Raw genomic sequence first — 21,363 nt, forward strand, 5'->3', positions numbered from 1 at the left:
AAATTTTTGTTGTTGTTTTTTCTTTATCTTTTATCTGTCGGTCATTAGAATGTCGCCATACTGGGACACTGCTTTGAAGGGTTTTTAGTTGAATGTATTGAGCACAGGACATTTTTTTTTTAAGCCTGGTACTTATTCTATCACTCTCTTGCACATCACATCTGGTGCTTTTTATGTCTGACATTTCTCTCAGGGCGCTTACACTCTGTCGTGTGTGCACACTGACATTACACATCCATGCTAGCTTCATTTCTTTCGAACCTACGCATGTCTTCAGCAGTCACAGTCATGGCTCATGTTTCATTGCCGTGAAGGATGGCAGTTCACACACATGCATCATACAATCTACCTTTCACTCAGAGTGAGAGGCCCTTTGTCATCTGTAGGGATAGAAGCTTTCTGAACTTTGCCCAGGCTATTCTTATTCTAGTGGTAACTCTCTCTGAGCATCCACCCCCACTACAGACTTGGTCACCTAGGTAGCGGAAGCTATCAACTACTTCTAGTTTCTCCCCTTGGCATGTGATGGAGTCTGTTTTCTGAGCATCTGTGGTGTTTATTGCCCCTGTGCATCTGCTGCACACAAAAGTTATCTTCCCGGTTAATCTTCTTTTGATGTTGCTGCACTTCTTATGTGTCCATAGCTTACACTGGGTACATCTTATGGAGTTTCTACCTACACCTTTTCTACAGATCGAGCAGGGCCACCTACCTGAGGGTGTGTGTGATGTGTTCGCCTTCCTACTTACTAGAACTTTGGTCTTTGCAACATTGACTCTAAGGCCCTTCGATTCTAAACCTTGTTTCCACACTTGAAGTTTCTTCTCTAGTTCTAGTAGTGATTCTGCTATGAGGGCCAGGTCATCAGTGTAGAGGAGTTCCCAGGATCAACCTGTCTTGAATTCTGTTATTGCCTGGAGGACTATGATGAATAAGAGGGGGCTGAGGGCTGACCCTTGGTGGACTCCTACTTTTCCCAGAATTCTTCACTATACTCATTTCCAATCCTAACCCTACCAACAGCATCTCTGTATAGGGCCTGTACAGCCCTTATTAACCATTCGTCAATCCCCAGTTTCTGCATCGCCCACCAGATAAGGGATCGGGGGAGCCTGTCAAAGGCTTTCTCCAATCCACAAAAGCCAAATACAGGGGTGTATCTTTGGCTAGGTATTTTTGCAGTTGCTGTACCAGGAATATAGCATCAGTGGTACTTCTACCTGGCACAAAACCGAACTGCATCTAAGCAGACTTTCTCCCCATGGGCATAGGGTTGGGGATAAAGGCACTGGTTTAATGCAGTGCAGTCACCAAGAGATTCTGAGTTCAATCCTGGCAAGGCACTTCAGGGAATCACAAGTCACTTGAAGAACACTGTAGTATATATACAGCCGAAATGTAATGAAAGCACTCAAACCAATACATAATATAATTTCCTCATATCAGAAATATAAAATTACGGAGATGTACTTGCATAGCAAGTGACCTGATCTGAGATTGTGTGCTGGAATGAAAACAATTGCAGTGTGGAGAGTGTTTATAAGCCATTTAAGAAACACACAAAAACTGTTAGATTCACTTCAACATTTGAATTTAGTTTGTCAAAATATTTTCATTGCTTTGAGACTGCGACTTGTTCACTGACAAATATAAAAAAAGTTTGTATTATAGAACCATGGATGGTCTGAAATAAAAAATCAAAAGGAGTTAACCATTTTGACTACCCTGGTTCTATGGTATAAACTTCCAATTTTAAAGTGATCTAAATAAAAGCCTATTAAAATTTCATATTAATTTAGGTTCTAAACACCAAATCAATAATGATGGTTATGTTTTTATATTCTTCATTTTAAAAAATATTTATTGAAGGCACGTAAAAGACACCATTCGAGCGTTATCGTTACCAGCATCGCTTTACTGGCACCTGCGCCGGTGGCATGTGTAAAAGATTCAAGCGAGGTCATTGCCAGTACCGTCAGACTGGCCCCGTGCCGGTGGCATGTAAAAGCACCCAATACACTCTCAGAGTGGTTGGCGTTAGGAAGGGCATCCAGCTGTAGAATGTCTGCCAGATCAAGATTGAAGCCTGGTGCAGCCATCTGGTTAGCCAGTCCTCAGTCAAATCGTCCAACCCATGCCAGCATGGAAAGTGGACGTTAAACGATGATGATGAACATATTTTATCCCCCATCTTTTTGCACTTCCACTCACCCTCCCTGAAACCACTTACTTTGTTTCTCACATTCCCAGTATCATCCCTTACCATCTTATTTTCCACTGAATCCCTTTTTCACCTCCACTCTTCCACTTCACAATCTCTCATTCTGCCAGTGGCAGCCCCAACTATTGGTGTCAGTCTCCTACTTGTTTCCACCCCTATGTACCTCTGACCTTGTCTCTGGCACTGTGCATCTATTACACACTGCCCACTCTCCACGTCACCTGTGCTATCACCTCCCAATCCTATTCCCTCCACCTTTCTTCCTTTTGGGTATCCTGCACAGAGGGGAAAATAAGATGGTCGAAGCTGGAATGCCTTTGATTATAGGTTTTCTCAATCGGGGTTAAACTGAATAATAATAATAATGAAATTATTGTATACAGTGCTCAAACTTTGATTATAGTATTATGAGCCCTGCCCTCACGGTTAATTATGAATAAAGTCAGTGTTTAGGGAAATAGAAGAGCTAAAATGTGTAGTGCTGAGATTAAGAAGAAAATAAATATAATTACTGGTTAAGTGCATTGAGCAGTGTCTCTCCAGATGTATTCAACAAAGCGCCATGGAGAACTATGAACCCCAGTACTGATAATTATGGGGTGTGGGGATATGGAATGAGTACATGTAGCATGTACAAGGTCTGTGCACATCGTGTACAGCATAATATACCATTATATTCATTTGGAAGTTGTTTGAGATGTTTGTATTGTTAAAAAAAGGGGGATGCCAAGATCCAAAGCTGGACCTCAAACCTGACCTTCACCATGTGGGATGCACAGTGATTTTGAAGGTCAAATTTTGAGAGAAAAAGTGACCATTTTATATGCCACAAAATACAGTAATCATATCTTCAAAATCTTGAATTTATAATATACATGATTAATTTTTTTTTAATGTTAATAAATAAGCATTACATTTGATAAATTAATCTGAATGCTAAAGGGTTAATGTCCACTTTTTCATGCTAGCATGGGTCAGGTGGAATTTGTTGAGGTTGATTTTTGTATGACTGGATGCCCTTCCTGTTACCAACCCTTGCCAGTTTCCAAGCAAAGTGATATTTCTCTATGACCAGACATGCAGCGCCACATAAAAGCACCCAGTATACACTCTGTAGAGTGGTTGGTGTTAGGAAGGGCATCCAACTGTAGCAAGCCAAAACACACAATGGAAGCTGGTGAGGCTCTCTAGCTTGCTAGCTTTGGTCAAACTGTCCAACCCATATCAGCACGGACAATGGACATTAAATGATGATGGTGAATAACACAGCTTGTATGACAGTGACAATCATTTATAACTATTAAGAGACACCTAGACCAATGCTACTCAAAGTGGTGTTCCGCGGACCGGTGCTGGTCCATGAGCCATCAGCTGCCGGTATGTGGTGAGTTTCCAGAAAGAAAGAAACAATATAAAATGCTTATGTAATATTGTATAATTTGTTAAAAAAATAAATATAAGATTTAAAAAATTGTCTACTCTTATAATATTCATTATGTATATTGTTTCCAGTATAAGTTACTATTACTAAGAATCTTCTGCTCGCACTCTCTCCAAGACCTCTTGCATCATTACCATCATCTTCTCCCCCACTTTATCACCCCAGTTCACTCCTTTTGCTTGCCTTTTGACATAGCTACATGCTGTTCGGATCCATCCTGCGACAGTGTAGTGACTTACCAACTTCCCACACACTGAGAACAGTTCATGCCTATTCATATTCTGATTTAGGTCTCTCCAGCTTGCCAGCCCTGGTCAAACCATCCAACCCATGCCAGCATGGACATTGGACATTAAATGATGATAGTGAATAACACAGCTTGTATGACAGTGACAATAATTTATAACTATCAAGCGACACCTAGACCAGAGCCTACCCACTTTGTCTCCTTTGAACCTGAGCCCCAGTGTCACAGCTCCTTCTATAGCTTCTGGCAGTTTTGTTGTCAGCCCAAACCTTCTAAGATGGTCCACGATTTCCTCTGCCGATGCCACATTCTCATCTACCATGATATCGTTGATATATGAGCTGGTAGCCTGCCCCACTTTGGCCTCTTTGCCCAAAACTGCCTCAAGGATCTTCACTATGATCTTCAGCACTGAACTCAGGTCGAAACCCAGTTGAGTCAGGCAGTATGTTCTGCCCCTGTACCTCACTAGTTGGTACTTCCACAACTTCTCTGATACATGGAGCTACAGATAGGCCGATGATTGTAGTTCCCCCTCCTCCCATTCACTTTCACTCATGAAGGGTTTCTCCATATATGTCAGCTGCCTTGCCACCCATATGACAGGACACATATTTATTCAGTTCCCTAATGTCTAGCGCTAGTTAAACCTTACTTTTTGTCAGCTGAACCACAGCCATCAACAGCAGCACACTGCCCGTTGTCTCCTCACTCCATGGTATCAGAACGCCCTCCTCTATCTCAAACCTTGCTTCTCCTTTCAGGGTGTGCTCATAGCAGCTCACCCTGTTTCTCAGTATGGGAGGTTCGCCTTTCAAGAAGTACTCCACCGTCCATCTTTCACTGTTGAACTCAGCATGGATGTCTTTGTCTTCCACTGCAACTATGGAAAGAACCTCTCTGTGCCAGTAATCTGTCACTCCTACAGCTTTCTTCCTTTGCTCTACACTCACGGCACACAGCACACTGGTCACCAAACTACACTCCTTCCTCACCAACTGTCACATCTCCACCACCTCATCAACTACAATCTCCTGCAGCCTCAACACAGACCCCTGTATCTCTATTTCTATGTCACTGATGTCCCTACATTTGACCTCCCAACCATTTACCGCTTTGAGCCTAGTGTTTCCTCTCTAGCTCTCCCAAGCTTGCTGTAGGCTTTAAAAGTCCCCTCTGTGTACGCATCCTTCAGCCACTCTTCAATTTTTTCCGCTTTTTCTTGGTCTGCTTCATTCATCTCCAGGCAGAGATTCAGTGCACTGCCTTCTAAGTACAATGGCATAAGGCTAGCCGCATCTATTCCCTGCAGCTTCGCCACAAGTCTCACCTTCTTTATTCAGGCCACCACATTGCTTTCCTCGGTGAATGGTTTCAACACATCACTACTGATTCGGGTTTTTATGGCCATTGCAAAAATAAACAAGGAAGAACAAGAGCAACAGAAAAATATTCAAAAATCTACTTCTCGAATGTATCCTCACAGCTTGCAACAATGTGCTGAAATAGCTTGTGGCTTGAAGGCATGAAAATTAAGTTGTTCTTATCTTGACTTACAATAGGATACTGTCAGCAGATTGTTCAATTGTGAACATGATATCATGACCTCTCTTCGCTACGTCTACCCAGACTGTATGAAAAAAGAGGGTAACTTTTCTTCTCATTTGCCAATGTGACCTTATTTCTCACCTCTTCCACATTCCGATAGAATAGTACTGGGGTTGGTTTATTCGACTAAATTTCTTCAAGGCAATACCCCAGCATGGTCACAGTCTAATGACTGAAACAAATAAAAAGACGAAAGACGCTAGTGGTCCAAATTTTGATCATTTTTAGCCAATCAGAAAACAGGAATTGGAAACTTTAAAATTGCTGGTTACTTTAATAACAGGAAGTTTTTTGAGAGCTGCTGAAAGCATTTTGCTCTCCCATGCTAGTATTACAGTAATGTATGAATAATTGTTGATTCAACGTGAAATATCGTTGCAAAAACAGTAGTATCTTTCTTTTTTACTTTTCATTACAATCTTGAATTTTTGATAAAATTTTTTTTAAATGTTTGTTTAAATAAACCCATTTCAAGAAAGTATCAAGCTGCCCGTGGGCCTCAGGTTGGCCAGCTCTGCTCAGAATGAATTTTATGTATATCTTCGTTGAAAGTATTTGGTAGGTACATTTTCGTAGTACTTTTATCAATGTCTGCTTTTGTATTTCAAAATTTTCAGAAAAAATTAAAAAAAGCCTCGTTGTAACATGTAGGCCTATACTGGAACTAAATATATTTTGTCGTTTCACTTCTATTTTTCATTTGCAATAGTTTAGTAGAATAAAAAAAAAAAAAACAGTTTTCAAAAGTAAACAGTAAGAAAATGGAGAAAGAATACAAAAAACTTGGAAGTAAAAAAAAGTGACATGTACATGCCCTCAATTATACACCACTTTGGAAAAGATTTTACCCACACATTTCTTTATAATCGTAATGTATGCCGTTTGAAAGGCATTTCTATAAAATTTCATTGAAAAAAACCTATTTTACTAAAAGTTATGGGGGAAAAACTCGGATCTTGTGAATTTTTCAAGGTCCTCTCCCCACACTCCTGTTGCTTTGCGCGCATTTTTTTTTCATATTCAGGATCTTTTCCTTTTGAGCGGCAGTTTTCAACTCAATTTCTAGTTAACTAGACACCTTTAAACTTCGTATACTGGTAGAATGTGTTTATAAAACATCATTTTTTCTTGGCTTCATTGAGAAAATTCTATAGTTTGTAAGATATTTCCACTATAAAATCGAGCATTTCGGTAAATTTAACCAATCGCTCACCTCCATTTGGGGTGAAAACATTCCGTGCTGTATGAATTTGTCCCTCAGAAACAGATTGGGTTTATTTACATTTGCGAAGAAAAAAAGATACCCTTCCCCCTACCCCTAACTAACCCTAACCCTAAAACAGATTGAAGCGCAATAGATCGATACTAGGGTTATAATTATGGGTGACAATTTCATACGACACCGCTACGGAAAATGGGATATTTTTCTAGCGGTGTCAAATGAAAATGTCACCCATAATTATAACCCTAGTATCAATCTATTGCATTTCAATCTGTTTTAGGGTTAGGGGTGGGGGTAGGGTATCTTTTTTTCTTCGCAAATGTAAATAAACCCAATCTGTTTCTGAGGGACATATTCATACAGCACAGAATGTTTTCACCCCAAATGGAGGTGAGCGATTGGTTAAATTTACCGAAATGCTCGATTTTATAGTGGAAATATCTTACAAACTATAGAATTTTCTCAATAAAGCCAAGAAAAAATGATGTAAACACATTCTACCAGTATACGAAGTTTAAAAGTGTTTAGTTAACTAGAAATTGTGTTGTTCAAAAGGAAAAGATACCTCCATTTTATTAAAAGTTATGGGGGGAAAACTCGGCTCTTGTGAATTTTTCGAGGTCCTCTCCCCACCCGCCCGTTGCTTTGCGTGCATTTTTTTTTTTTCATATTTGTCTCCTACACATTTTTTTTTTTACACCTGTTGCACTATTTTTTTCTGATTTTCGTTTCCAAAACCCCCCAAAAAATTGTGGGTGTGAAGAAGTTTTTGAAAATTCGCACGAGTTGACTTTGTTTCCTCCCAGCTTTCAGAAAAGTGTTTTTAATGAAATTTTCTACGAACATTTTTCAGAGTGTGTAAATTGCGATTATATCAGAATTTGATGAGTGGCGGAGGCAAACGAAAGAAATAGGCACTCAATACATAAAAGCAAGTTACATTATTATTTAAGAGCCAGAGTGGCGATCTTTCGTTACAAGAACATACGACTGCTAGTTACGAACCACGTGTGAATGCCGAATAGAGTTGAATCAAACTTTTAAATAGCAATGTGTATATACAAATTTACATAATTTTATTTATGTTTTATTTTCTGCAGATGTTGTAAGTTCTCTTTATTTATTGGCATTTATGTTCGTAAATGCCAATAAAAATTTAAAGTTTCAATTATTTTGCAACTTTAACGAACTTTCGGCTTTAATCGTCAAGAGGTCGGATAGGAAACGCCCCAACCTAATTTATGTTAATATATTGTATGTAAATCATTTATTGTAATGGTAAATGAGTATAAAAAAAAGAAAAAAGTATTTAAACACATTACACAAGTCACTTATTTCTCATAACAGACATAATAATTAGTTAAAACATAGAATAATAACCTTTTCTCTTTTCTTGACCTGACCTCCATGTGTCGTAAATACAGGGAAATGCGCGGGAAATTAAATTCTGAAACGTTGTCGGGACAGTTGGACGTTCGTTGAAGAAAATATATCACCATGTCAAATAAAATGGTTTAAATGAAAAACCAAGAACACAGGCAGAGTTCTATAAGCAGATAGAGGTATGTTGAAATGAAATTTTCCCTTTTTTAAATTTTTTTTTGCAGATTTTATTGTTTATATTCTATTTAATGAGAAAGTAAGGAAAGCCGAGCATGCTTATATAAGTGTTATTCGATTTTATTTCTTCACAACTTACAGAAAAATGCTTATTTTTTGATGAAAATTTCTATAAATACTTTTCAGTTACAATTATATCGTAATTTAATGTAAAAAATACAAACATTGGTGTGCGTATATACATACTGAAGCACCGCGATTTTTTTCAAATTTTCAACTTGCATTTTGTGTGTGTGATGCATGTCAGTATATATATGTCTGCGCGCCCACCGTTTTTCCCCACATTAAAATAAAAAAATAATAATGAAATTATATTGTATACTGTGCTCAGGTGCACCACAAATTCTGATATAATCATAAGCTACGCCATATGAAAGGTAGGTATTTGTATAAAATTTCTTTGAAAAGTATCTGTTTTTCTGAACGCTACGAGGAAACAAAGTTGGAGGCTGTACACTTGTGTAAGCATGCTCAAAAATAGATTTACCCATTCCTCTTGGTTTGTTTTTAATTTTTACAGTTTTATACAAATGCCTTGAGAAGTTTTAGTCGATCAATTCGATCCCAAGACTTACTTTTTAAAGTTTAGTTCTAATTCTATCGGTTCCTTTTTGCCGATAGAATAAGTACGAGGACGTAAACACACCAACACCGGTGATGGCGGACAGGACATACATAAAGACACGAACACACACACACATATATATATATAGTAATTTAGGAAGGAAACATACATACACACACGATAACACATATACAGACATTAATACATACGCACACGGGAACATAGATTTATTTCACCACTTTTATTTAATCTATTTTATCTGGCGAACATCGCCTTCTATCTTATTTTTCACTTTTACTCCTATACTTTTATTACAGAAGGTAAAGAATACGAACGCCCAGTGCTTCGGGTTAGGGCTACGCCAAAAACGGGTGGTGTGCGTATTCTTTACCTCCGCCCTATCTTCTTTATATATAAAAGTAAGGTTGTGTGTCTGTCTCCTACGATTTAGATTCCTAACTACTCCCACATTTTGCTGTGCAGTGTATCCTATAGTCGTGATTCATATCAAGCCCTTCTGGGTATTAGCGCGCGTCTACGATTTTAAAAATAATTTACCATCATTTTTTTCCATTTTAATGCATTTTTTCGCTATTATATAAGGGAAGTAACTCTCTAAAAATGTCTACGATGAGTCAACGATTTAAAAAAAATTACCATTTTTTTTTCATTTTTAATGCATTTTTTTCTACTAGTTATTTCCCTTACAAACCCGAGCAACGCCGGGTGATACTGCTAGTCTATATATATAAAACTGTAGTTGTGCGAGTGTCTGTCTCTTACGATTTAGATTCCTAACTCCTCCCACATTTTGCGGTGCAGTTTAACCAAATTCAGGTATCTTATAGTCGTGATTCATATCGAGCCCGTCTGGCTATTAGCGCGCGTCTACGATGAGTCTACGATTTAAAAAATAATTTAACATCATTTTTTATTCCATTTTAATGCATAATTTTTCGTGTGTCGATGGCGGCGGAGTTGGCGTCCATGGTCACACCTGCACCTGTGTTTGCTTCTCCCCCTTCTTCCCCCCCTCTTGAAGCTGTGGGGAAGGGAGTGTAAAGAAATCAACGTCGTAATGTGTTGTGAAGGAAACCAGCGTTCTTTTAGAACAACGACTTCATGGCTTGAAGACACCAAAACAAAAATGGCTAAGAAAGCCCGAATTGGCATCTATAAAGGAAGTAACTCTCTAAAAATGCTTATATAGTTATTTCCCTTACAAATCCGAGCAACGCCGGGCGATACTGCTAGTTATATATAAAAGTAAGGTTGTGTCTGTCTCCTGCGATTTAGATTCCTAACTACTCCCACATTTTGCGGTGCAGTGTAACCAAAACCGGGTATCTTATAGTCGTGATTCATATCGAGCCCTTCTGGGTATTAGCGCACGTCTACGATTTAAAAAAAATTTACCATAATTTTTTTCCATTTTAATGCATTTTTCCGCTATTATATAAGGGAAGTAACTCTCTAAAAATGTCTACGATGAGTCAACGATTAAAAAAAATTTACCATCATTTTTTTCGATTAAGTAACTCTCTAAAAATGTCTACGATTTTTAAAATAATTTACCATAATTTTTTTCCATTTTAATGCATTTTTTCGCTATTATATAAGGGAAGTAACTCTCTAAAAATGTCTACGATGAGTCAACGATTTAAAAAAAAAAATTTACCATTTTTTTCGATTAAGTAACTCTCTAAATATGTCTACGATTTTAAAAAAATTTATCATTTTTTTCCCATTTTTAATGCATTTTTTGGCTATAACTCTCTAAAAATGCTTTATAGTTATTTCCCTTACAAATCCGAGCAACGCCGGGCGATACTGCTAGTATTTTATAAACTCTAATAAGTAACTTAAGAAGGAAATATATACGCATACACACATATTGGTCCATAAACCATTGACATCCATACTTGTGCATGAGAGATTTTGGCATCCAGAAAACCCAAAATGGCAGGTAAGACTATGAGACTGCAACTCTAACATCCAACATATATATTTTTTTTTTTTGAGCTTCAGAAACGCACATCTCCAATATCGTTAGTGTCAAGGTTAGGTTTAAATGGAGAGGTGCGTTTCCAAAGAAGCGCCTTTATTTTTAATCTCTTTTTTGCCTTTATACTTCCTATATCACTCCTTTTCTAAAATAACTTTTTATATTGAACTCTACTAGGATCTTTTCCTTTTGAACGGCAGTTTGTAACATAATTTCTAGGTAACTAAAAAGTTTTAAACTTCGTATACTGGTAGAATGTGTTTATAAAACATCATTTTCTCTTGGTTTTATTGAGAAAATTCTATAGTTTATAAAACATGGTTTTATTGAGAAAATTCTATAGTTTGTAAGATATTTCGTCTGAAAATCCGAGCATTTCGGCAATTTTAACCAATCGATTACCTCCATTCAACTAAAATCATTTGCTGCGTCTAAAACTGAAGCAACATCCTGTAACTAACCTTGAATCTCCCCCTAATCCTAACCCTAGATTTTTTTTCGTAATTGTTAAATTAATTTGTTACGAGTGTAAATGATTTTAGCTCAAAAGAGAGCATAGGATTGGTTAAAATTCGAAAAATTAAACTACGTTAACCAAACAAATTACAATTTTCTCAAAGCCAAGAGAAAAAAATGTTTTATTTTGACACATTCTACCAGTATACGAAGTTTTAAAGTGTTTAGTTAACTAGAAATTGTCTGCCGTTCAAAAGGAAAAGATCCTTCTACTATTTCCCTCTATTTAACTCTCATATCGTCTTTGATGAAGGGATAACCCTCGTATCCCAGAAACAGCTGTAAGACTACCTTTCTCTTTACAAATGTCCCAGAAATTTCACACTGCCTTGGCCTTGTCTCATTTTATTTAACACACACACACACACACACACATATATTAATAGTTATCGCCAAGCTAACATGGCAGTCCAGAAAAATAGGACGAATGCTGCCGTTGATTAACTCCAAGAGGCCATCGCCTCTAGCTAGCTATGAGACACACAAACCCGTGTCTATTATAAACTTCGAACAGGGGAGGTCAGCAGTTTCCCCTTGCTTTTTGAGCTCCCGTGTTCAAAGATTATAAGGTTAATATCTAGATCCGTACCCGGTGGGAAAAATGGAAACGAATTAACCATTATTTTTGGGGAGCAGTAATAGGCAATCTTTATATACACCAGTGGTTTTAAACCAGGGTTCCGCCAGTACAGTCCAGGGGTTCCGCAAGAAGTTACAAAACTGCTAAAATCGGCAGTAATTTTTAATTCTCCTGTGCAGATATGTGTGCAGAAGACTATTAAATTATTGCACAGGGGTTCCCCGAGTCAGTGGAATGTTTCCTTGGGGTTCTGCTCTAGCAAAAAGATTGAAAAGCACTGATATACACTATTGAATGGCCGATGACTCTCACGGGTTTTGTTTTTCATCCTGCATGGTGTCTAAATCGCCCTTCTCACCAAGCAAGTTTGGTGGAGTTGCCTGGTTAGTCGATGAAGACCCGACCATGCGACTGGTTTGCATTATTACCAGAAGTACTCGTAACTTGGTGAGAAATTTATTTTTAAATGAAGTTTTTCAAAGATAGATTTTAGCTGGTGTAAATTAAGGTCCGTGGCGCGTCGGATAAAATGCTTCGTTCGTCTTCATGCCCTGAGTTAAATAAAATCCCACCGAGGTCTCTACTTTACCCTTCATCCTTTCGTAATCGATGAACTGGGTCGCAGTGGCACACTGGGATCGATATAATCGACGTGTTCCTCCCACCAAAATTTGTGCCCATTTCAGATGGTATAAATTCGGATTATATAGGAATTTGTTGGGAAAAATATTTTCGAAAGTGTAGAGAGCAGTTTTAGGGGATCTTTTCGGTTTGAACGGCAGTTTTTTCTAGCGGTGTCGTATGTATCGATCTATATCGATATAGTATCGATCTATTGCATTTCGATCTGTTTTAGGGTTAGGGATGGGGGGAATGGTATCTTTTTTCTTCAGAAATGTAAATAAACCCATTCTGTTTCTTAAACGAGGGACATATTCATACGGCACAGAATGTTTTCACCTCAAATAGACGTCATTGATTGGTTGAAATTGCAGAAATTGGAGAAAAAACACAAATATCTTACAAACCATAGAATTTTCTCAATAAAGCCAAGAGAAAAAGATGTTTTATAAACACATTCTACCAGTATACGAAGTTAAATTTTTTTAGCTACCTAGAAATTGTTAAAAACTGCCGTTCAAACCGAAAAGATCCGTTTTAGGTAACTCACACACCTTATTTTGTTTCCTCATGACTTTGAAAACTGGATTTTTTTAATGAAATTTTTTTTTCTAATAGCTTTCAAAAATATCGAAATTTAACCTGTGGTGGTCGCGCACACGCATCAGTGTGAAAAAAATTACTTGTCTGTATGTTTGTGTGTTCCCACCAACTTTTTCTTATAAAGCACATTAAAAATATCCAAATTTGAAAGGAAGGATACACGGGAAGGAATTAAGTTGTTCATTCACCGCCGAAATTGACGGGGGTGGGGGGAACCATTATCCAAAATAACTTACCAAGGGGAATAACTTTGAAAATCTTACTGGAAGTTGTATATTCCACATGGCCATTTAAAATTTATTTATTAAATGGTAGTAATAATATCCATTTAGATTTTGGTTACGCGTGATTTTACGGAGCTTCAAACTTTATTTGATGGAGTGGAGTACAATATAGAATAGACAGGTAAGGGGTGGCAATACGTTAATAAGAAACAAGACAACAAACGAATACAATTGCAAGTAAGCATTTAAGATATTTGTGGTCTTAAGATATACAACAGCTATAACTAAAAAAAATTTGTTGGTCCGCCTCATGGTCACTACGGGCAAAATGCGAAAGGCGCTACTCGCTGAAACTGCCACTTCGACTCACGGGGCTCGTACTTGCGGAAAGCTGTTCCGCTCAGAGAGCAGAGATGTGCGGAGGTCTCCACTGCTACAGGTTCGACCACAGATCTGCTAGAGTGTAGCCAATACCATGACAGTTTCCCCTTCTCGGCCGGACGAGCAGCGAAGCCTGTGCTAGCAGCTAAACACATTAGGTTGTCGCTGGAGAATGCGTCGCAGCATGTGGCATCGCAGAAAAGGAAAATTGCCATGCCACCTAGCCTTGTACCACTCCCTCGCTCTAGCCCCGCTGGCTCGAGCTGAGAAAGGAAACCTGCGGCGTCTGGACCATGCTTTACGATTTCATTGAATGCAGCACTGCTTGGAAGGTGGCCAGCACTATAACATCTAAGCAGACTCTCTCCCTAATGACATGGGCTATGACCCTCTCCGTGGACTTCATCACCTGATCCAGCAGTTTGATACACCTGTAGTTATTTCTGTCTAGAGCATCACCTTTACCCTTGTAGCAGTTGACTATGGTGCTGCTACGCCAGTCATTGGGTATGACTCCATCATGAAGTACCTGGTTTACAATGCAGGTGACTAGGCCATAGTCCACACCATCAGATGTTTTAAGCATCTCAGCAGTGATTCCTGATGGGACGGGGGCTTTTCCTAGCTTCATACCCTTAAATGCTTTATCTACCAGGGTGCTGTCTATTGGGATAGCTGGTCCCTCTACTGGGTCAACATTTGGCAGGCCCTCCTCCTCCCATTCATTGTCCAAGTTCAGCAATCTTTCATAATGGCTTCTCCAAACCTCTTTCTTTTCCGAATCATTAAAAGCAAGTGCACCATCGTCCATGTGGACACATTTCTCTCCCGTGACATCACAATTTTCTCTCACACACTGTCTTGCAATCTAAAATAACCCAGTTCTTTGGTCCTCACGTCACTGGACATTGGCAAACTTCTTTCCTGCTTCACCCTTGGTTATGTATACCTGCCCCACAGCCTCCCTTTAGGCTACCTGGTATAGTTCCCTGCTACCCCCATCCTTCCAGGCCCTCCTGGCCTGTTTCTTTGCTCAAATGGCTTTGTCTACCATACTATTTCATCACATTTTATATACAGGAGTGGCTGTGTGGTAAGTAGCTTGCTCACCAACCACATGGTTCCGGGTTCAGTCCCATTGCATGGCACCTTGGGCAAATGTCTTCTACTATAGCCTCAGGCTGACCAAAGCCTTGTGAGTGGATTTGGTAGACGGAAGCTGAAAGAAGTCTGTTGTGTGTGTCTGTATTTGTACCCCCATCATTGCTTGACAACCAATGCTGGTGTGTTTACGTCCCTGTAACTTAGTGGTTTGGCAAAAGAGACTGATAGAATAAGTACTAGGCTTACAAAGAATAAGTCCTGGGGTCAATTTGCTCAACTAAGGCGGTGCTCCAGCATGGCTGCAGTTAAATGACTGAAACAAATAAAAGAATTCATATGTACGTATATGCATACAAACAAATGAATGGGTGCTGAAAAGTTCCTGGGTTTAAGTAAAAGAAAATAGGAGGATCAGTTAATTATGGTTTTATTCAACATATTTTCCTCTCAGATTCACACACTTACTGTGGCAGTCCTTCAGTTTTTCTAAGCCCTGCAAAAGCACTTGGCAGGTTGGGCCTCCAACCAGACCTTTCACAATACCCTGAAAGCCAGGAACTTTAGAGCACCCCCTCGTGTGTATGTATGTGTGTGGTGTGTGTATATATATACACACACACACGCACGCACGCGCGCGGTGGTGAGTTGTGATCCAAAGTGGAAGTTATGTTATTGACACAGGTTTTGTAAAAATTATAATAATGATTGAACATATTATCTATTCTAGAATTTACCTGTCTTCACCATGGACCATGTTATTGCACTGGTTGACATGGATTGCTTCTTTGTGCAAGTTGAACAGCGTTACAATCCTTCCCTAAAAGGCAAACCATGTGCTGTTGTACAATATACCCAGCGTGGAGTGTAAGTAAAATAAATTTAAAGCATTTATATTTATTTATTTTTTCAAGGTTTTAGTCTTGGTGGGATTTCAACTCTATGTAAAGATTCAGAAGAAATACCATACAAAGCATTTTTCTTTTTTCCGGTACTCTAGCAATTTTGTCATTTCATTGCTTTAACCCTTACGTTACCAAACCGGCTCTGGCTCTATGTACAAATGTCTTGTTTTCAAAAGTTTTGAATTAAAATCTTCCACCAAATCTTAGTCACAATTTATGTTCCTAACACTAGCTGAATGATAACTAAGTTATTTTACTAAATTCTTGGTTATATTTAAAGTAATTGAAAGAAAAACTAAGTATCTCAAAATAAATACAGTAACGAAAGGGTTAATCCTTTAGCATTCAGTTTACTCTGTCAAATGTAATGTTTATTTATTCACGTTTTTTAAATTCACTTATTAACATTTAATTCTGCATATTTTCATTCAGACATCATCATCGTTTAACATCCGCTTTCCATGCTAGCATGGGTTGGATGATTTGACTGAGGGCTGGCAAACCAGATGGCTGCACCAGGCTCCAATCTTGATCTGGCAGAGTTTCTACAGCTGGATGCCCTTCCTAACGCCAACCACTCCGAGAGTGTAGTGGGTGCTTTTTATGTGCCACCGGCACGGAGGCCAGTTAGGCAGTACTGGCAATGACCTCGCTCGAATCTTTTTACACATGCCACCGGCACGGGTGCCAGTAAGGCGATGCTGGTAATGATCACGCTCGTGTGGTGCCTTTTACGAAGCCAGTTAGCCGCTCTGGCAACGATCACGCTTGGATGGTGCTCTTAGCACCCTACTAGCACAGGGCTCAAGTACCAGTAAAGCATCACTGGTAACAATGACACTCGAATGGTGCCTTTTATGTGCCACTCTGTCAGCGATCACACTCGTATGGTGCTCTTTGCACCCCACTAGCACGGATGCCAGTCATAGAATTTGAATTGGATTTCACTTGCCTCAACAGGTCTTCGCAAGAAGAGTTTAGTGTCCAAAGAAGAGATGTCTAGTAAATATATATTTCAACGAAAATATTCGTTCACTGTACTCCGAAGTATCTGCCACTCATTTCCAGCCCGAAATGCTCCGTTCATGGATATATTCCGGTCTTCTATCATCAGTAATTATCATTTTTATCAGTAACTTCATAATATATCATAACTGATCCAAAATAATTTGTGTATTTGTTCCCCCTTATATACAGATTCAAAATAGATAATAAAAATATTTTTTGCATGGAAATTGAAAAAAAAAAAAAAAAAAAAAAAAAAGTATGTTAAGAGGTTAATCATGTATTATCTCGTAGCTTTGAGTGAGAGTTAAATGATGTGATTATGTTTAGATGACATTGTAGGGCAGGTGTGAGAGGCTAGATCTGGCCTGATGGAACATAAAACAGAATATTTCATTGGCTATGGCCTGTTTAGATGCTAAAGGGTTAATTTTTATAATGATCCTTTCTGTTATAGGCACAAAACCTGAAATTTTGGAGGGATAGTTGATTACATCAGTTCCAGTATATAACTGGTATCTAGTTTATCAGTCCCCCAAAGGATGAAAGGCAAACTTAACCTTGGCAGTATTTGAACTCGGAGCATGAAGATAGACAAAATTTTGTCTAGCGTGCTAATGATTCTATTCGCTTGCTCCCTTCTTTTAATAATCCTTTTTGCTATAGGCACAAGGCATGAAATTTGTGGGAGGGTGTCAGTCAATTATGTTGACCCCAGAGCTCCACTGGTACTGATTTCATTGAACCCGAAAAGATGAGAGGCAAAGCTGACCTTGGACCAAATGCTGCTTAGCATGCTAACGATTCTGCCAGCTCTCCAAATCTATTCTGCTTGGAGACAGCTATATTTTGCTAATTAAACACATGCACTATAGTGCGTGTGGTTAATTGGAAAAACATGACTAGTAACCGAGACCTTTGGAAATATGCTGTGCTTGAGAAGACCTGGCAAGCCAAGTGAGACCATAACCTCGTGGTCTATGCCAGGGGTGTAACCAGCCTACTTATGCGTACCTTTCCTTCATTGGACACTAAACTCTGCTTGCGAAGACCTGTTGAGGCAAGTGAAATCGAAATCAAATTCGATGACTGGCATCCGTGCTAGTAGAGCAATAAGAGCACCATCCGAGTGAGATCATTGCCAGAGTAGCTAACTGGCTTCTGTGCCGGTAGCACTTAAAAAGTACCATTTAAGCGTGATCGTTACCAGTGTCACCTTACTAGCACTTGTGCTGGTGGCATGTGAAAAAACATTTCAGTGGGGTTGTTGCCAGTGCCGCTGGACTGACTCCTGTGCAGGTGGTACATGAAAAACACCGTTTGAGCGTGGCCGTTGCCAGTACTGCCTAACTGGCCCTCGTGCCTGTGGCATGTAAAAGCATCCACTACGCTCTTGGAGTGGTTGGCGTTAGAACGGGCATCCAGCTGTAGAAACTCTGCCAGATCAAGATTGGAGCCTGGTGCAGCTATCTGGTTTGCCAGTCCAAAGTCAAATCATCCAACCCATGCTAGCATGGAAAGCAGACGTTAAACGATGATGATGATGATCAACCCAAGTATAAAAATATTTCAATACACGATTTCACATCAGGAATCTTGCAAAATAAAATACATAAATGTAATCTAAATATATATTTTTTTTTAACAGAATCATTGCTGTCAGCTATGAAGCTCGAGCATTTGGTGTTAAACGTGGCATGACAGCTGAAGAGGCCAAAGCCAAATGTCCAGACATTCTGCTACCACGAATTCCAGAATTGAGAGGGAAAGCAGACCTTACTAAGTAAGTCTATTACTAACATTACTTTAACTATCATCATCATCGTTTAGCGTCCGCTTTCCATGCTGACATGGGCTGGACAGTGCAATTGGGGTCTGGGAAGCCAGAAGGCTGCACCGGGCCCAGTCTTATCTGGCAGTGTTTCTACGGCTGGATGCCCTTCCTAACGCCTACCACTCCATGAGTGTAGTGGGTGCTTTTTACGTGCCACCGGCACAGGTGCCAGAGGAAGCTGGCAAACGGCCACCATCGGATGGTGCTTTTTACGTGCCACCGGCACGGAAGCCAGTTGGGGCGGCACTGGCAACGGCCACATTCGGATGGTTCTCTTATGTGCCACCGGCACTGGTATCACCGCTACAATTTCCATTTCCATTGACAATTCCATATATTGAAGCATAAGAGATCTTTAACTTTTCTCATGGCCGTTTTGTAAAAGAGAACCTACATGATATGGTCACCTGACCTGCTAGAAATAACCAAATCTCCTCAAACACTACCATCTTAAGACATTCCTGTATTAATAAAAAAAAAACTGGGCCCCCCTTCAGTCATGAATGACCATGGGATTGCCCCTAAAAAGTTACCCTCCGAGGCACAAGTCTGGCAAGGTTGTGAAAGACCAGCAGTCACTCATGCATTCCAGCCTCCCCTCTTCAGATCACCAATGTTATCCAAGGGAAAGGCAAAGGCCGATACAGCTTGGCACCTGTGACGTCGCGACTCGTTTCTTCAGCTGAGTGAACTGGAGCAACCTGAAATAAAGTGTCTTGCTCAAGAACACAACACAAGCCCAGTCTGGGAAGTGAACTCACTACCTGGTTGTGAGCCTAACGCTCTAAAGATAAGATGGTCATGACACCAGACCACCTTTGACCATTGGTTTACTTGATCAAGGCTCTCTTTTCTGAAGTCATATATTTCCAAGAATATCTGACCCATGCCAGCATGGAGATCATGATTTTCATCATTTAAAGTTTGCTTTCCATGCTGGCTTGCATTGGACAGTTTGACATGGAGCTGTCCAAACTCCACATGTGTGTTGTGGCATTAAATGGTGATGTCATAGAAGACACTGTGTAATTAAGTTGGTCCTGAAGGTTTACATATTTGCATTATTGTATATATGCTTGGCTGCAAACCATCGAGCAGAAATATTAGTTCTGATGCTCTCCCGACCATGTGGTCTTGGTTTCAACCCTATGTTACAGCACCTTGAGTAAATGTCTTGTACCATATTCCTGGGTTGACTAAAGCCTTGTTAATGAATTTGGTTGGCAGAAAGTAAAAGAAGCGTAAGGCGGCAAGTTGGCAGAAACGTTAGCATGCTGGGCGAAATGCTTAGTGGTATTTCGTCTGCCATTACGTTGGGAGTTCAAATTCTGCTGAGGTCGACTTTGCCTTTCATCCTTTCGGGGTCGATTAAATAAGTACCAGTTACACACTGGGGTCGATATAATCGACTTAATCCGTTTGTCCTCTCTGTTTAGCCCCTTGTGGGTAATAAAGAAATAGTTATTTCATCTGCCGCTACGTTCTGAGTTCAAATTCCGCCGAGGTTGACTTTGCCTTTCATCCTTTCGGGGTTGATTAAATAAGTACCAGTTACGCACTGGAGTTGATATAATTGACTTAATCCGTTTGTCCTCTGTGTTTAGCCCCTTATGGGTAGTAAAGAAATAGGTATTTCGTCTGCCACTACGTTCCGAGTTCAAATTCCGCTGAGGTCGATTTTGCCTTTCATCCTTTTGGGGTTGATTAAATAAGTACCAGTTAAACACTGGTGGTGAAGTAATCGACTTAATGCCTTTGTCTGTCCTTGTTTGTCCCCTCTATGTTTAGCCCCTTGTAGGCAATAAAGGAATAAGAAACATTAGCACATTGGGCGAAATGCTTAGCAGTATTTCGTCTGCCGTTACGTTCTGAGTTCAAATTCTACTGAGGTCGACTTTTCCTTTCATCCTTTTGGGGTCGATAAATTAAGTACCAGTTACACACTGGGGTCGATGTAATCGACTTAATTCCTTTGTCTGTCCTTGTTTGTCCTCTCTATGTTTAGCCCCTTGTAGGCAATAAAGAAATAAGAAAGTAAAAGAAGCTTGTTGTGATGCAAATTAGTTTCTCCAGTTTCTAGAAGCTACTGGATTTGTTTGAGACACAAACAAATCGGTTACTTATTTTTCTGGGATTGGTCAAATAAACATCATTTCATTACATTTAGCATCTGTTTTCTATGCTGGTATGGGATGGACAGTTTGACTGGAGCTGGTAAGGCCAGGTGCTTCACCAGGCTCCATTGTCTGTTCTAGCAATTTTGGGAGAGGAACTAGCCAATTACACTGCCTCCAGTTTTCAATTAGTACTTATTTCATCAAGCTTGAAAAGACGGAAAGCAAAGTCGGTCTCTGTGGAATTTGAACTCAGGAAATAAAGCTTTACAAAATGCTGCTGAGCATTTTGTCCAGTATTCTAATGATTTTGCCAGGTCATGACCATCTTTTAAATAATCCTTTCTGCTGGAAGCACAGGGCCTCAAATTTAGGGGAAGGGATTAAGTTGGTTATATCGATTCCCCCAGTATGTAACTGATACTTAATTTGTCAACCCCGAAAGGGTATGCTTGTCTCAAAGCTTAAGCCATGCAAGTGCAAGTTCAGAACGTAGTGACAGATGAAATACCTATTTCTTTATTACCCACAAGGGGCTAAACATAGAGGG

At 39.5% G+C, this 21,363-nt stretch overlaps 1 protein-coding gene across 1 annotated transcript in view; it reads left to right on the plus strand.

Moving 5' to 3' along the window:
- Nucleotides 1-8,097: 8,097 nt before the first annotated feature.
- LOC115217926 (DNA polymerase eta-like) overlaps nucleotides 8,098-21,363 on the plus strand; it is a 79,665-nt gene continuing 66,399 nt past the window's right edge. Inside the window, exons 1-3 of the mRNA XM_036508018.1 lie at nucleotides 8,098-8,301; nucleotides 15,686-15,822; nucleotides 18,514-18,648. Of these exons, the coding sequence (XP_036363911.1) occupies nucleotides 15,704-15,822; nucleotides 18,514-18,648 (254 nt within the window). The 5' untranslated portion in view covers nucleotides 8,098-8,301; nucleotides 15,686-15,703. The remainder of the gene's footprint in view (nucleotides 8,302-15,685; nucleotides 15,823-18,513; nucleotides 18,649-21,363) is intronic.

This window comes from Octopus sinensis, linkage group LG12 (assembly GCF_006345805.1).
Source record: "Octopus sinensis linkage group LG12, ASM634580v1, whole genome shotgun sequence".
In the NCBI taxonomy this organism is placed as follows: Eukaryota; Metazoa; Mollusca; class Cephalopoda; order Octopoda; family Octopodidae; genus Octopus; species Octopus sinensis.